Raw genomic sequence first — 17354 nt, 5'->3', positions numbered from 1 at the left:
GGGGCGGCAGAAGCAGCCCATGTAATGTGGAGCCGTAGATGAGCATCTGTCTCCTTTCCTGCAACACTCCAAACCCAGCTGCTCTAATCTTTCTGCCTCCATTTGGGGGTGATTTATTTGGCTGTCCCTGCAGGTGACTTCTCCTGATTGCAGACTTCCCAGCACTCCCGAAGGCTCTGGTGCTGTGCTGACTTTAATTATAGAGCCACCAGCTGGTTTTTCCAAAGGGTTGTTATTATCTATTCTTGGAGCGAGGAAGACCTTTTGTCAAACTCAGTCTCTCCCAGGATGTTCTCCTACTTATAGCAAAGAACATCTAGGTATTATGTTCAACCACAGAGAAATCAATGCATGTCACACACAATATAATCATCACTTTTAAATAGATTTCCAACAAGGGAAGGAGGCCCGTGTTCCTCGCTGCTCGATGTATGACAGTCTTGTTTGAAGTGGGGCTGTGCTCACGGGCAGAGTGGCCTTCGCTTTGATGATCATGTCAGTTCCATGAGTACTAGTCGGTCAGACTTTTTTCCTACTCTGCACAGTCCTGTACGTGGGATAAGATAGAGATAGTCCATGGTGTGTTGATGGTCTCCTTGAGAAGCTACGCATGAAGCAGTGGTAGGAGGATGGCCATAGCGGAGTGGAAAGATGGATTTTGCTTTTGCCTTTTGGCCCTGTGTGGTCACCCTCTGATTCTAGAGAGCACTGAATTGGATGGGAGGATATAAATAGACTTGTTACATTTTAGTTGTATTTTTAATTCTTTTTATTTTTGGAAGAGTATATGTCCATGGTAAAGATGCTAAATGTTCTAAGTGTATACAGAAAATGTTAGGCTTCCACTCACCTCCTGTAGTCCCCAGTTCTAGAATTTTCCATTTCAGAGGCCACCACGTTATCAGTTTCTCGTGTTTCCTTCTGGAGATGTTTAGTGTATGTGAGAAGTCGCGCGCGTGTGTGTGTGTGAGGGGAAGCGTTTTTTCCCTCTTTTTTCTTTTTTAGACAATTTGTAGTGCGCTGCAGACGTTGTGCTGCTTCATGGTTTTTTCAGTTAAGAGCATATCGTGGAGCTGGTTGTGTATCCGCACGTGTACTTCTGCCCCCTACTTTTTAACAGCTGTCTGAGGACACCATGACTCATTTAACCAGCTCCCCACCGATTAACATTTCGACTGTTTTCAGTCTTTCATACTTAAATAATGCTGCAGTGACATATTTTAAATAGAAGTTTTGTGCACACGTGCAAGTGTATCTGCCAGATCAGCCCCTCAACATGATATTGCTGGGTCCAAAGGACGTGTGCATTTGTAATATGGATAGACGTAACCACATCGCAGTGGGACCATTTTGCACTCTCACTGCTAGTGTGTGAGTGTGCAGAGCAGGCTTTTGAGTGTGCCTTGCCCTCTCTGCAGGCTGTACCAGTCGGTTAAGCTCCTCTACTCCTTCGGCATCTTCTTCACCTACGCCCTCCAGTTCTACGTCCCAGCCGAGATCATCGTCCCCTTCTTCGTGTCCCGCGTACCCGAGCATTGCGAGCTGGTGGTAGACCTGTTTGTGCGCACCATGCTGGTCTGCCTGACGTGTGAGTAGAGAGAAGATAATCGCCTTGTTTGTTTTCTCCCAAAGGGCACCCAGTCCCCGGGGCTTTCCTGAGAGCAAGCGTGTGTTGTAGTGAAGCTGCCAGCGCTGCGTGAAGAGGAAGCTTGTCATGCTGTCTCAGTTTCAGAGTTGACGCATGTCCAGATGGTGCAGAGAATTGATTACATCTGTCTCTAAAAGACGTAGAATGAGACAGTCGTTTATTTGTAGACATGGCATAACATGCTTTGGCGATGGGCATAATTCATAGTAAAGACATGCTATTACTATTCCATATAAAATAAGGTAAAAGTCTAAGAGAGCCGTTTAACCCAATGAGTAATGAGTATAGGTCATTTTGATAGCAGACACATGTTTGTTTTTTCAAATGATCGTTTTTCCAGTGTGACAATCTAGTCCTTAGATTTCATTTGGAGCCTGTATAATACTATTTTGACCTTTTTGGATGTTGATCTTACTAAATATTATGCTTCTTAGAAAATTGCTACTGATTAAGTAGGTGTTTGATTTAGCACTTTGTGTTTTATTCCTCTTTCTGACCATACAGCCAGGAGTGTGACTTAAGAGACGAAGTGTCATCCTATTTGTAGGTTGGACTGGTATAATTTAAAAATAAAAATAAATCCTTCTTTTTAAAATTTTCTTACAGCTTCTGTGAGTCGATAGAATAGAGAACCCCTGAATAAATTGGTCTATAGTACCTAATTTGAATTTCTAAGAGATTTGCAATTTCTTTCCAAGTTGAAATTCTTGAATCATAAACTTCTCTTTTTGACTATTTGGCTTTTTATTTTTAAGTTTATTCTTTTGGGAAAAGAAACATCTTTGCCTATTATATTGAGACTTCTCTGGAAATTTCTTTAAATTATTCAGTCCAAGCTTCTGACTTTGGAATAAAGAAGATCTGTATGATTTTTTTAATTGGACCAGAATGGAGTGTTTTGGAGAAGAATGATGTGAAAGTTGTATAGATCGGCTCATAGTCTGGAATTCAGAAATGACTTTATTGGTGGACTGTTAGCAAGAGAAGGGCAGGCAAGAGGCTATCCATCCTTTTCATTCACCCAACAAGATGTGGGAAGCAGCATAGTGCCTATCCCAGGATGGACCTCCTCAAGGGAGCAGACTAGTGCCTGTCCCAGGATGGACCTCCTCAAGGGAGCAGACTAGTGCCTATCCCAGGATGGACCTCCTCAAGGGAGCAGACTAGTGCCTATTCCAGGGTGGACCTCCTCAAGGGAGCAGACTGGTGACTATCCCAGGATGGACCTCCTCAAGGGAGCAGACTGGTGACTATCCCAGGGTGGACCTCCTCAAGGGAGCAGACTGGTGACTATCCCAGGGTGGACCTCCTCAAGGGAGCAGACTAGTGCCTGTCCCAGGATGGACCTCCTCAAGGGAGCAGACTAGTGCCTATCCCAGGGTGGACCTCCTCAAGGGAGCAGACTGGTGACTATCCCAGGGTGGACCTCCTCAAGGGAGCAGACTAGTGCCTATCCCAGGATGGACCTCCTCAAGCCACCTGCAGTTCTCTTCCTCATTTTATTTCCAGGATAGTGGGTAGAAATTCAGCATCCTGGATCTGCATGGAAAGAGCTCAGTAGAGCTAAAAAACTGAAGGCCTTCGCATGGCATTCTGCTTTCATCTTGGGCAGCACTCCTTCTAAAGATTTCTTACAGGGTGGGGCTGGGTGGGAGCTGGGTGGAGGGTTGATAACTTGATTTCTCCAGACCCCAATAGCTGATGGCAACACTTTGACTTTTTATAGCCTCTCTCCAGCAGATGTCAGGCCCTCTCCTAGTCCTGCCTCAGCACCTAATCCAGTGCCCTAAGCTGCCCACAGGCCACCACTGCCCTGGAGCAACTGAAAAGGAAGGAACGTGATATATCTTGCTTTTCTAGTAAATTCCCTTAATATATGCTAAGATAGAATGCTTGGATTCTAGTTTGCTCCTATCTTCTGCCAGCAGTTCCTGGTACTTTGATCAGCTATGCATGTTTTTTCTGCAGATGAATTAGCTCTAAGTGTGGAGGAGATGGCTTCCATGTTCACAGTGTCAATAACATCAACTTTCCTGGCCCCGATTCTTACATCCAAAGGATGGGAATAGTCTAAATAATTGGCTTTGTTTCAATGTGGTTTTCTAGAAAAAGTCGGTCTGTCTAGGTAAAATGTGCTCCTTCTCCCTGCCTGAAGATCTGGAGCACTGGTGCTGGGCCTCATTCCTCTCGCTGCCCCATTTTCTTCTCCAGCCTGGCTTTGCCTCCGGGAGCATATGTCTTCCTTCCTGCCAGGTGTCTCTCTGCTGCGCCCTGCAGGAGCCAGCAGTCTCTGAGTCATAGACGCCATGCAGTCCTTCGGTGCCTCTTGGTTTCTGCTTCGCCTTTCCTGGCTCTGTCAGTGGCTTTCTTCTCCCTTCTACAGCATGATGCTCAAAGGACGCAAGCTGCTTTTGATCTTCAAGCACATTTGGTTGTTTTCCCTTCTCCTGTGATCTCTTGTGACTTAGCGTTGCATGGTCATCCTATTAAAGGATGCAGCCTTTCATCTCTGAGCTCTCTGGCTCCTCTTCCCTTCGCTGGAGACTTTGAAGTAATCGTGGGATTCAGGAGAGGCATTTCACTGTATCACCAACTGAAATGTATTTGTGTGAGTTCATTTTGTTCTTGTTTCTCTGTACTTTGCCATCTTTGGGCACAAGGTTGATTGGTATATGATTTTAAATCTTTGATATAACTGATTGTTTTCAATTCGGCCCATAAATTTTAATGGCAGCTTGTTTTATTGCTATTTCTGGTGTTTTCTTGTCTTTTTCCACACTTTTCCTCCTCTTCCTCACCCTCTGTTCTCAAAAGGACAGGGGAATTTGGTTCAGCCTCTTTTTTTTTTCCCCACTTGCAATTCAACTTCCTCACCACTCTCCTCCATCCCCCAAAGATTGCTGTGTCTACTTTGTGTTGCTAAATTTCAGACTGTTGGAGAGGAAGGGAGGGGAAAATCAGCGTGTCAGAGAATGGTGCTCATTTTGTTATGATCTCATATGGGACAGTATTTCCTTCCAGCCCATATGTTTAGAAATGCAGGCTCAGCGGGTCACCTGATGTCCGGAGAGCTTGTGTAGAAGGAGAGGCTGGAAGAGGCTGGCTGCACCCGGGGGAGTCCGGAGGTGTCAGAATAGTTTCTTTGAATTCCATGAGGCACTAACCTGTCCTTCAGTGGTTCGTACGAATTCTCTGTGGCGTTTGCCACATTAAACATTTTATTTCACTTCGGGATGAGAATTTCAGAAGCCTGTTGGTGGAGACGTAGTCACGTAAAGCCATATCAATTAAGAGGCCTGTGTAGACTGGAATGCTTACCAGCGGAACATTCCAAACAGCCAGACCCATAAGATCATGACGCTTCCAGGTCCAAACAGCGTGGCTTCTCAGCGCCTTTTGGCCTCTCACACCTCGTGGTCTTGCAGCTACATTGAACAAGGGCAACAGCATTAATTTGCTGTGCACTGTGTCCCCTGCTCCCAGGAGCCCTCACGACGCCTCAGTTGGCTCACCTGTAAGATATGAAGGGTACCTGATTTCCAAGGTTTCTAGCAAGTTTAAATTTCTGTGATTCTGCACAATTATTTTGAGCCTTATTTTAAATTTCTACCAAAATATTGCTGGAAAAAAGAAAGTTAATGTAAAGACATTCGAAGAATGTCTAGATGGGTGGTTGTTGAAGACGAAAGTCCCAATATCTCACTGACTTAACAAAATAATTTTTTTGCATTTTATCTTCTGTGTTAATCCTCACAGGGGCATTTTAAAAAATAGTTGCAATCATAGTATACACATAACTGTGTCTTTTGCATTTTTTAAAATATTCTCTCATGCATATACATATCCTTCATAAATATTTTCATGACTGCATGGCATCCCCTTATATTTACTGAACTACTCCTTTAGTGTTGAACGTGTCAGTTGTTCCCCTTACTATTGTATTTTTTAAATTTATACCCTCATTAAATGAAGTTATATATTCTTTCCAAGGCCAATACTCATTTTAAAGGCAGATTCTAGACATTTCACGGGCACACAGGTGGGCTTTACCAGCATCAATCATAATGAAACACCAGAAAGAGCTTCGGGACACGGGAGCTGCAGTGTCCAAGGCATTGCTGTAAGCGAATAGTTGTTCTCTTCAGTACTTTCTCTTCTCTTGTGCGCAAGTCAGCTCTTTCTGTTGCTGGTCTAAAGCCACAGGCTCCAGAATCCCAGTCAGTTCCTGCTCTGAATGTGGCCGTTGGCCTTATGTTGCTTCAGCAGTTGAAAGAGCATATTTTTTAGCGTCTCTTAACCCGAAGGGAAGAGGTTTTGTAATTCCACTGGAACCCTCTTAACTCATCATGTGGTCTGGTTGAGTTGTCCTCGCTCCTGCTGCAGAGGGCTGTCGAACTGCTGCTTGGGACTCTGCTGTCTTCCTCTCTGTATGGGGTGCTCTTTTTTGGGGGGGTGGGGAGAGGGGATCCCCAGTTGGCTACTTCCTGAGATGTCTCCCTTCTTGAGTTTCTCCTTCTAGAGGGCTTGAACTCATTGAGTAAAGACGTTTAGTGCTAGAAGAGGTTTTAGTCGCTCCCATGTCTCTCCTAGGTACCTGATTCCTGCCTCTGGAATTAGGTAAAACTAGTTTGCCACATTTTGCACGGTGGCAAAACAGATGCCCCTGCTATGGAGCCCTTGGACTCTTTATGCTCGTTTGATGTGAGTCCCCTGCTCTTCCTCTTCTCCCACCGCTTTAGTGGGAGGCTCACTCTTCCTGCCTTCTCCCCCAGTCTCTCTCTCCAACATCAGGCTTTATTTAGGGTTCACTTGTGGTATCTGGTCCAGCTGGGACAGGAAGAAGGTCTTCCCTTTGCAGCCCTATGGCTTTAAGAGAAAAGTTTTGCCCCTTCTAAGGACATTTTTGTTAAGCATGCTTATCTTTTATATCCTTTGTAGTAAAAATAAGAACAGGATTTTAGATTGCTTTTAAAAATACCATGATGAAGCAGGACATGTCTGTCCAATCTGAGAAAATGTCTCGATTGCGCAAGTTTCTGTTTCTACTTCTTATCACAGACTGGAGCACATCTGACTTTGCTTCTCTCTTATCGTAACGTGCCCATATGTCCCCCAGGTTAATGTGAGAGAGGGAGAGGAGATAACAGATTCTTAGAGCTGGGGGATGGGATGGGGGGGGCGCGGAGGGGTGCTGGCAGGTCATCTGACTTGTCTCGTCCTGGGGCTCATTCTCTCTGATAAAGGCCTCCTTTCTCTTGAGTGGGCTAGAGCATCTGTGGAAACCAGAGGCTGGCGCCAGAGGAATAACTCACACTCCCTTTGAGGAATTGAAACCAGGCAGGCTAGAAGCTCCATTTTGGGCACACCCTGTGTTCCAGGAGAGGAACCCTGGCTCTGCTGTGCCGTTCTGGAGCAGCACACGGTGCTTCCCAGATGGTAGTGAGTTGAGCGACACATCCCAGCACACTTTCCTAAGTAACTAAATCTGCATTGTACCATTCTTTGAAATTCCAGAGTTGGGTGAGATCTCAGCAATCATCCAGTATTAATACAATCCCCTCCTTTCGTGGGTAAATGAACTGAGGCTCAGAATGGCCTGCTGACTTGCCCGGGGTTACAGCCTGCTACTGAGCAGGGGTGGTATTCTATTAGCTAACATTTGTGAGATGTTTATGATGTGCTTAGTAGTGTAAGTTCTTTACGCGAATGATCTCGTTTGACCGTCCCTATTTAGCAGCAAGGGAAATGAGTCTTAAAGAGGTTAAGTGACTGGCTGGTTGGTGGTAGAGTTGGGAGTGGAGCCTAGATCTGAGTCCTGAGCCTGCACTCTTAACCACATCCCTGCACCAGCCTCTCCCTGGGCTCGGTTCTGGTTGCTACCTCCATGCTGTTTCCACCCTACTACTCACCCAAATTGGAACATGTGGAACCATCACTGTGAGGCTGACATTAGGCAGATGGAGACCCAGGCCCCAGAGAGGGCAAGTATCTTATTCCAGGTCACACAGCAGATCAGCTCTTTTTGAGCATTAGGTTATCCATGATGAGAATGCCATTTTGTTATCAGCCTACAAACGCTTTACCTCCAAATTCAACTCTGAAGGTTTGAGGGAATATCACCAACTCTGTTTATTTAGGAACAACTAAGGGCTGAAACAGACTAGTTTTAACTTGCAGTGCAAGTTAAACCACCTACTTTCTGAAGGCTTCAGCACAGTGAAGGTGTTAATGGATAATTGCCACTATGGTTGATTACCAGAAGAAGGAAAGAGGGAAGAGGTTGCCCCAGGGCCATAAAACCGAGGCAGAGGCAGACCTGAGACTCAGTATCCCTAGACCCCCTTTTAGCATCAGTGTCAAAACTCTTGCCTGGTTTCCTTTACAAAGCAGAGAGGGGTCAGGGGTGACTGGATACTGGATTCCTTGCCAGACAATGTGCGTCCTTGGGAAACTAATCCGATATCTGACTCCCCCAGTTCTTCAGACAGGACCTTTCTGCTGATCAGCCAGATCCCCGTTCTCTCTCTTCCTACAGGTATCATTCTGTATTTTCTTACTCATCAGGTCTGTGATGTGACAAGGGCTTGAGGTCCTAGATTCTAGTCCCAGCTCTGCCACTTTCCATCATTTACCTCTCTGAGGGCCTTTCTTTCCAGGGGAACAATAATGATATGGGGGATTTATATACCCATTGAGTCGAGGCAAATTCAGCTCAATGAGTGGATGCCTTGCAGTGCTGTTTACTGGATGCTAGATCTTCTGCCATGATGGCAGTGTTCTGGGTTCGTGCTGTCCAAGAGAGTAGCCACGATGCACAGGTGGCTGTTGAGTCCTTGAAATGTGGCCAGTGTGAATGAGGAACCGAATTCACCTAAATGTAAGTAGCCAGTGACTGCAGGATCAGAGAGCACAGCTTCTGTGTAAGAGCGAGACAGGAGACGTGAATGTGCTCCCCTCCGGGAAGTCCCGGTTCCCACGGGCCTCTCCTTTTACTGCAGGGAGTGGTATTCCAGTTTAAAAGTAAGTGTTTCTCGTAAAACCTGGCCTCTAAGTGCAGCCCAGTCCTTTCGTCTGGTGCTCAGCCAAAGAGGCGGCGATCGATCCAGACAGTCTGTCTGAAGGGGGAAACCGGCCGCCCTGGGCTGAGATGTCCTGCCAGTCTCACCAGTGTGACGCCTTCCTCACAGTGACTGGACTCCGTTTTTACTTTATGAAATGAAGTTAGTGCTGAAACCCCGATATCAAATGTGGCCCTCTCAGAGGGATCGGTGAGGTCATAGACGTGCCCTGGACCGCTGGCTCGGTGCTGAGGACCTCCAGGGGGAGCCTGGCAGCGGGGAAGACAATTGGGCAGAATACAGTTAATTAATAACCAGTTAATGATGCACTTTACATGAGCAAGACAATATACACTAGCGATGATACTACCAACTGTGTTATGTGCCTGTTGTCCTCCAGACCTTTTGTTAAGGCCTGTGTGACCTCATTTGATCATCATGACATCTCTGTGACATAGGCGCTATTAATATCCCCATTTTGCTAACAAGAAAACTAAGGAATAGAAGGGAGCCATAATTTCCCCAGTGTCACTTGCGGAAAGCCAGGGTTCAAACACAAGAGCCTAATTCCAGAGCCCATAATCCTCAAAATCCTCAGTAACTTGTGAAACATTGGCTTTCACTCCCCCCCACCCAGCCCCACTGGAAAGCTGAGTTAGATGGGAACAGTGGGACCAGTGGGCATGGGAATAAGCGTGGTCAGTGGAGCCTCCTCCCTTGGTTTTAAACAGAACTATGGGACCTGCGTGGCAGTGGTGCGGTCCTTGGTGTGATATGGAAGCCGATGTCATTTCCTGATGCAGCCCGCCATTCATCTTCCTCAGTTCCGCCTTCCTCTCATACACCCGTGGCTAGTTTCCGGTGTAGGAGCTGCTAGCTTGTCCTGGCCCAGGGACGTGGCCATGGTGTGGGGCCTTGCCCCTGAGGTCAGCCTGCACGCAGAACAACTTCTGCTTTCCCTGTATGAAAATGTTCTATGAAATGGGGTTTATCATGGTATCATTCCAGGAGAAGGAGGGTTTTTTCCTGTTTGGTTTCTTGTCAATCAAGTAGAGATGTTTGTATTGGAGATGCCCTCAGTGGTAAGAAAATGAGCAGTCGGCCAGAAATGGCCCACCTCCTTTTCTGCTCCACACTCTCTCTCATTTGGTAGGGATCAGATTGTCCTGGAATGTGTGTAAGTTGGTTCCTTTTCCTTGGAAGGATGGAAGTCAATGTACTGTAGCAGGAAAAGCTAAAATCCAGGTAACTGGAGCCTGGAGACATGAGTTCCAGTCCCAGTTCTGCCAACCTTGCAGTGAGAGACAGGTTATTCCACATCTCTGGGCATTTCTCATCTGTGGAATGAAAGATTGGGCTGGATACCATCTGTTTCCTTAGAGCTCTCCATTCTATATGAAGGATACTTGCTAAATTTGCTGAACAGTCTCTCCCAGCTCTGGGCAGTCTTGAACAAGCATGTCCTCTCTCCTGCAGGCATCTTGGCTGTCCTCATCCCCCGCCTGGACCTCGTCATCTCCCTGGTGGGCTCTGTGAGCAGCAGCGCCCTGGCCCTCATCATCCCGCCCCTTCTGGAGATCACCACCTACTACTCGGAGGGCATGAGCCCCCTCACTATCACCAAGGACGCCCTGATCAGCATCCTCGGCTTCGTGGGCTTTGTGGTGGGGACGTATGAGGCCCTCTACGAGCTGATGCAGCCAAGCGACACTCCCATCTTCATCAACTCCACCAGTGCCTTTCTATAGTGATCTGGGTGCATTGCCTGTACCTGCCCGCCCCACCGCTGTATGTTCCCCAGCACCTGGCCCCAGAGCCTCAAGCAGGGTCCAGGCTCTGGGGAAAGGCAAGGTTGCTGTCTGGGAACCTCTCTGCCTGGCACCCCTGGGCCAGGTAGGGCCAACGGCAGGGGAGAAAGCGGGTAGCAGATACCTGAGAGGTACCTCTAGTGGCAGTGCCATCACTGTTCCCTTGTACTTATTTTAACCCCAAACCTTTCAGCTCTTTTCCCTCATCCTGCCTCGTCCCTTACCTGCCTCCCCCCTTACCTGCCTCCCTCCTTCTGACCTCCCTCCCCCAAATTATTCCTGTTGCACAACTCACTTTATTTAAAAATGTTAGCGTCCCCCACCTCACGTTTCCTCCTTTCCTGGGCCAAGCCTAGATCAAATAAGTGGGAGCTCCCCGTCTTTACAAAGCCAAGCCTAGCTCTTGCTTTTCTCTGTCCCAAGTGTTTTACCTTGAGGTTCTCCTACCTATTCAGGTCTCCAGACAGTGTCTGGACCTACCTAGTAGTTTGAAACCAGCCCCCAAAGCTGGAGCTTTTAATCTCTCCTCTCTCTGGCTTGCCGTGACCCTTGACAACACCCACTCCTCTCCGAATCACTCGTGTGGGTCACGAGACTGTCTTCTTAGTTGCTTTAGCTCCCAAAAGATATCAAGCGCTCCCTAAATTGAAAATATTTATATTTTATTTAAATTAGCTTTTGGGTTTAGACTCTGTCTCTAGATCTGGAGTTGTCGTGAATTGTTCCTTCCTCAGTAAACTTTTGCTCAGCTTCTCCTGCTGAAAAGAAACTTACTCCAGGAACTGTCTGCTTTGCTCCTCAGCACTGCTGGCTGAGGACCCCAAAGGGTTGAACTAGGGTCGCCTTTGGGTGTATCTCTGTGGGGGGCGTGGACTCTGCCTCCCGTTGGCCAGCCTGATTTCATGTTGAGAAGATGTGAAGGACTCAGGAAATACTTGCCAGTGCATGAGGCCAGGGGAAAGGCGGCTGAGTGGGGTGTGTGTCTGTCCACGGGAGGCTTATAAAGTGGTTGCTTTGTACGTTCAGGCCCGTTTTGCAGCCTCAGCCCTTGACAAGTAAACGGCATGGCAGCATTCAGTTGCCACATGCCAGGAAGACACCCACACTGTTGCTATGGATGAGAAGATGAAGCCAGTGTGCACAGAGAGGGTGCAGTTCAGTTCCTAGAATGCACAGCCACTGGTCTGATACGGTGCTTGGTTGTTTACAATCAACGGGGAGCAGGGCAGAAACAGTGCCCACCCCAAGCTGCCTCCAAGACCTGGACTTCTAAAAGAACCACTTGGTTGGGGACTTTGGTCCCCTGTGTGCTAAACACTAATTGTGACCCCTGTTGCTCCCCTCAATGCCTCCCTGAGTAACAGAAGTAGCCTCAGGGTTGGCTCCCCTCAAGGCCAGCTTTCCGACTTGGGAGCAGACTGCAGAGAAGGCAGGGGAAGGTGCGTTGCCTTGCTTCCGGCTGCCTCTCCTTCGCTCTTGGTGTGAGAAGGGTTTCAGAAGGGTATGCATTACTCTCCGTCTCTCGAGCTGTGTGTGTGTGTGTGTTCATGGGACCTGCTGTCCTCCACTCCTGTCACCAGGCTCTTGCTCACCTGGAGAGACTGTTCACCCTGAAAGTGGAGACAGCAGCACAACTTTGTCAGGGGTTTTGTTTTTGTATTTCACCAAAGCTCATAAGGGCTGTGACCCACCCCCACGGCCCCGGCTTTTTCTTTCTCTTCCGTTCCAAAGCGAAACTCTCTTATTGCAGTGACTCCTAACCTACCTGATAATTTATGAACTTAGGAAGATGTGATGAGTGGTGACTTGGTCTCCCTTAGGAGAATGACACTTTTCACTCTTTCTGTTCTTGGATGGTCACTAAGAGGTTCTAATAGGATCAAGATTCTGGCTGGAGGGAGCAGCGGCCCTGTCCTCTGAAGCCTCAGGCCTAGAAGTTACCAAAGTGGCTTCTAGAACAGTCCTCCTTCTATGCGAGCCCGGGCTCCAGCCGACCTTCTGCAGCGGTCCTGAGAGTTGTTCTCCGTGAGCAGGTGCGTGCCAGTAGAAGCAGGTCAGACCCGTGTCCTGCCCACAGCTTCTGCACTGGAGGCTTCTGTGCACTCCGAGCTGCGAGAGGCGGCCCCATCCAGGAGGGTAGTGAGACTGGGACTGTGACGCTGGGACCTGAGGTCCTCTGGCCCCAGGTCTTAGCAAAACACAGACTATTGCTTGAGGATCCCTGGCCCAGGGAAGATGGTGTGTACCAGAGACAGCCCTGGCATTGGGGCTTCTGGAAGCTCATTTGGCATGGCCTTTGCCCTCTGTGATCTCTTTCCTGTGCTGCTGCTGCCTTGACAGCCTGATCGCGTGGCTGCTGCGAAGACCCAGGCCAGGCGGCCCAGTCAGGGGACCTTCCCGATCGTGCAGTTGCACAGCAACTAGCTGTTGAGTAAAGTCAGCTGGAAGACGGTAGCGGCAGGAAGCCCTTCCTCCTCTTCTGGGTCAGCTCAGGGAAGCCGACTCTTCTGCTGCCCACGGTGCTTCTTCAGTCAGGGAACCCCTCCCTGATTTCTTCCACTGCTCGTTCGGAGCCAGCTGCCCAGCCTCTCCCGTGTCCTCCTCCAGCCCCTGGTGTAAAGCGCCAGCGTAAGTAGAAGTCTGATGAAGGACAAGAGAGCAAAGGCTTTCTGGGGTGTGAGCCTGCGTCTGCCAGACCAAAGGCCAGCCGGGGGTTTTCTGGCCCGGTGCTGTTAGCCTCTGTCCCTCCCCCAGCTGCCCAGGCAGTCCTGGAAGTAGCTTCTCAGGGCCCCTGGTCCTCCCCAGCAGACACCGCTGTTGGGAGCAGGTTTCCAGCTCTGTGGGCATGAGCCTCCCCTTAAATGCAGCTGCTTGCTGGGAAGAGCATGACCTGGCATCTTCTGTTCAGTTTGCCTAGAAGGTGTCACCGTTCACAAGTGACATTATAATACTGTGCTGCTGTCTGGCTGCTGGGAGCCCTTCCTCTGCCCAAACCCTGGCCAGGTGTATGTGAATGGGTAGCGGGTCTTAGCTCTGGGCCTGCAGCCTGCACCCTCCCTCTCTGTCACTCACCCCTCCAGCTACATCCTTTAGCTGATCCGCACTGCTCACCCTCTGCCCCACTGAAAGGTAAAACGTGCAACGTTATCATCTGTCTTAAAGTGATGATCCCAAACAGGTGCATTAGGAGTCTTTTCCCCCTTTCTGTTCTCCTGTCTTACTTTTTCCTTCTCGAATTTCTCCCTTCCTAAGTTATAGAATGTCATCCCTGTTTAACACTACATGTTTGCCTCATGTTTTTTGGAAGTGCAAAATCTCATTTTATGTCTGTTTACAGCTCTATTCACTACGCACAGCAAGGGGGTATGTATCAGCGGGTTTTATTTCGTAGCTGATCAGGTGTTAAGGCCCAACATCGGCCCCGAGTCAGAACCCGCAGCTGCTTCCTCCCAGAAGGGACATAGAATGCAAGGGGCACGACCGACGTGGTGTTGAGGAGTCAGCTCAAGGCTGCCTTAGAATTCAGTTTCCCAGAGTACTTTACAAATCCCCAAGACCATTAGGGGAGAGGAGGGGTGGGGTTTGTCTTTGAAGTCATGGTCAACACTTCCAGACAGTTAGTCCTGCTGCTTGCAAGGCTGTTTGCTCTGACAGCATCAGCCTGTTACATTTCTTCCCTGTCTTTGGGCTGCTGGGTCGTTCCCTGGCCAGGAGACATTAATGGTGCTGATATGAGGTTATTGGAGTGGGAGAGTGGGAAATAAGGGTGGAGGGTACCCGCTGTAAGCCGCCTTCTTTTGGTTAAATCAGGGTGATGCTGGGGAAGCTATCTTCTTCTAGTGAACCATAAACTTATGTGACTCTATTGTAAAACATGTCAGTGGATGTGTGAGTAAGAGGCATTTGAAAAACTAGTGTCCTGCAGGTCTTGATAACCAGACAGTACTGTGTATGTCATGTGCCTACGTGGATGTATATTTCCCTCATGGTATGTGTAGAGATGTGGATCGTGCAGGAGCTTAAAGAAGATCTCATTTTGGTTTCTGCATACAGATCATGTGTTAAACTTTTCCTTTTCAATAAATGAATTTTATTTTTTATTTTTGAGAGGTTGTGGTCTGTGTCTTTGTTTTCACTTTTTTTTTTTTTTTTTTAATGTCACTCAGATCCCTTTACTAGATCTCAGGTTAAAATGTTTCTAGTTTATGTCAGAGAGCTCATCCGGGGGAGTAGTGCGAACAGTAGAACCATCTATGTAATTAAGAGTTCCCAAGAAAGGGACCAGGTAGTTATTTTTCTGTTAGACAATCCTGTCCTTCCTAAATTGCTGTTTCTTCTTCTCTTGAAAACTTGAGTAGGAATTCCCAGCCCTCTCTGTGCATGTCAGATGCCCACACGGAACAGGTGTGATGGTTGGTTTTGTGTGTCAACGTGGCTATGTTATAGTATTGAATAACCCAGGTCTTCAACAAACATTAACCTAGGTGTCGCTGTGAAGGTATTTTGTAGATGTGGTTAATGTCTATAATCAGTTGCCTTCAAATAAAAGAGATTATCCTCAAAAATGTGGACGGGCCTCATCCGATCAGTTGAAGGGCCTTAAGAGCAAAACTAGGTTTCATGAGGAAGAAGACATTCTGCCTCAAGACTGCAGCATCAGCTCCTGCCCGAGGGTTTCCAGCTTGAAATTCCCTCATTATGTTTGTGTGTATGTGTGTACGTGTGTGTATGGATGGATGTGTGTGTATGTGTGTATGTCTCCATCTTACTGGTTCTGTTTCTCTGAAGAATCCTGACTGATATGAGAGGTAACACCCAATTTTCTTCAAGTGGGGAGATTGATTTCAGGACAGTGGAAGAGATGGCATCCTTCCCTTTTTGTCGCGTTTAAGAAGAAAAACAAGACCATCTGAGCTGCCTCTTAGATGATTTGAAAACTAATTTTTGGTGGCTACTGAATTAGATTTGTTTAAAAGCAGAGCCCTCAAGGAACACTCTTAAAGTGTAACATTTTACTGACACAGGAAGGTTGGGAACGCGTTGTGACTGTTTTCAATTATCAGGATTATTATTGGAACTAAGGGGGAGGTCAAAGGGATTCAGTGACTGTTCCAGGTCACCAACCAGTCAGTGGCAGAATCGGGATACACACGCAGCCCTTTGATTCCAGAACCCAAGCACTTCCCAACACTGGCTGCCTCCCCTCGTTGTTACAGCCTCGGGGCGGGGGAGGCCCGCTTTCAGGGATTGTCTTGACGATCAGAGAGAACGTTATAAAGTACCTGGCAGGAAGGGATTAAGAACCATTTTCTGAGCTATTAGCTGAATTGAAGAAAAGGCTCAGAGAGAGGCAGTTTTACTTGCTTTTCGGTTATGCGCTCATTTGCTGTGACCACGTCTTACTCACCTCCTTTGTGCAGAATATTCAATCCTTTGTAGTCTGTTCACCTCTTCATGTTTTTATTCCATACTTAATGGCCATAATCCCTCCTTCCAGGTAACCAGGGCCCTCAAGGTAGGCCCACTGCACTGCTGGAGGCATACATTGAGTGATGGTGGACTGAATTTTCACCCTAAACCTGGGGCCCTTTGCTACATGGGCTGCCCTCAGACTCGGCCCACTGCAGATGCGTGCTAAGAAACCGGGTGTGTCTTGAATTGGTGCACTTTACCAGACCCTTGGCCATTGGTCTCCCCGTACCTTTTTTTGAAAAAATTGGAGTATAATCTACATATAATAAAATTCACCTGTTTTTTAAGTGTACATTTCAATAACTTTTGACAAATGCATGCAGTCGTTTGACCACCATTTCAATCAAGATATAGAATGTTTCCTTTACCCACCAAATTTCCCTTATGTCCCTTTGTAATCAATTCCATCCCCAAGCCACTTGGTCTGTGGCAATAACTGACCTGATTTTTCTGTCTCTAGTTTTGCCTTTTCTAGAATGTCATATAAATGGAACCATTACAGATGGAGTCCTTTCTGTCTGGCTTCTTTCACTTAGCAAATCATGTGTGTTGTTACATGTATCAGTAGTTTATTTTTATTGCTGAATAATATTCTGTTGCATGGACGAACCATAATTTGTCTATTCATTCACCAGTTGATGGCTGTTTGGGTTGCTTCTAGTTTTGGGCTATTATGAATAAAGCTGCTGTAAATATTCATGTACAGATCTTTGTGTAGACATATGTTTTTATTTCTCTTGGGTAAATACCTAGGAGTGGAGTTGTGAGGTTGTACGGTAAGTGTATACTGACTTTATAAGAAATTGGAAAATTGTTTTCCAAAGTGGCTATATTATTTTGGATTCCTACCAACGATTTATGAAAGCGCCCGTTGCTCTGTATTCTCACCGATACTTCCTACTGTGGCCTTTTGAATTTTAGCCATCTTAATGGATGTGTAGTGCTACCTCATTGTGGTTTTAATTTGCATTTACCTAATGGCTAGTGATGTTCTGCATCTTATTCTGGGCTTATTTGCCGTTGGTCTGTCTTCTTAAGTGTTTGTTCAAATACTTTTCCTCTTTAAAATTGTCTTCTTAAAGAAATTTAAGCTTTTGCTGTGAAGCAATTATAGATTCAAAGGAAGGTGCAAAGAAATGCATAGGGAGGTCCAGGTACCCTTCTCCCAGTCTCCCCAGTGTTGACATCTTGCATAATTATAATACATTATCAAAACCAGGAAATTGACGTGGGCACAATCCATAGAGCTCATTCAGATCTCTCCAGGTGTATATGCGCTCACTGTGTCTGTGCATGTACTTATGCGTGTTTGTGTCTATAGCTCTAAGCAATTTTATCACACGTGTAGCTTCCACCACCACAATTGAG

The 17354-nt window shown here is 47.1% G+C and overlaps 1 protein-coding gene across 9 annotated transcripts in view; it reads left to right on the top strand.

Moving 5' to 3' along the window:
• SLC36A1 (solute carrier family 36 member 1) overlaps positions 1-14621 on the top strand; it is a 52998-nt gene extending 38377 nt beyond the window's left edge. For 7 of the 9 annotated variants that reach the window (XM_070233984.1, XM_070233979.1, XM_001501301.6 and 4 more), the window contains 2 exons: positions 1419-1588; positions 10183-14621. In XM_070233984.1, the coding sequence (XP_070090085.1) occupies positions 1419-1588; positions 10183-10454 (442 nt within the window). In that variant the 3' untranslated portion in view covers positions 10455-14621. Of the gene's footprint in view, positions 1-1418; positions 1589-3374; positions 4257-10182 lie in introns of those variants that run through there. The other 2 variants (XM_070233981.1, XM_070233980.1) reach the window with 2 other exon arrangements.
• The last annotated feature ends 2733 nt before the right edge of the window (positions 14622-17354 follow it).

The sequence above is a fragment of the Equus caballus genome, chromosome 14, assembly GCF_041296265.1.
Source record: "Equus caballus isolate H_3958 breed thoroughbred chromosome 14, TB-T2T, whole genome shotgun sequence".
NCBI classification, from domain to species: domain Eukaryota; kingdom Metazoa; phylum Chordata; class Mammalia; order Perissodactyla; family Equidae; genus Equus; species Equus caballus.
This window is presented reverse-complemented; position numbering and strand designations above follow the sequence as displayed.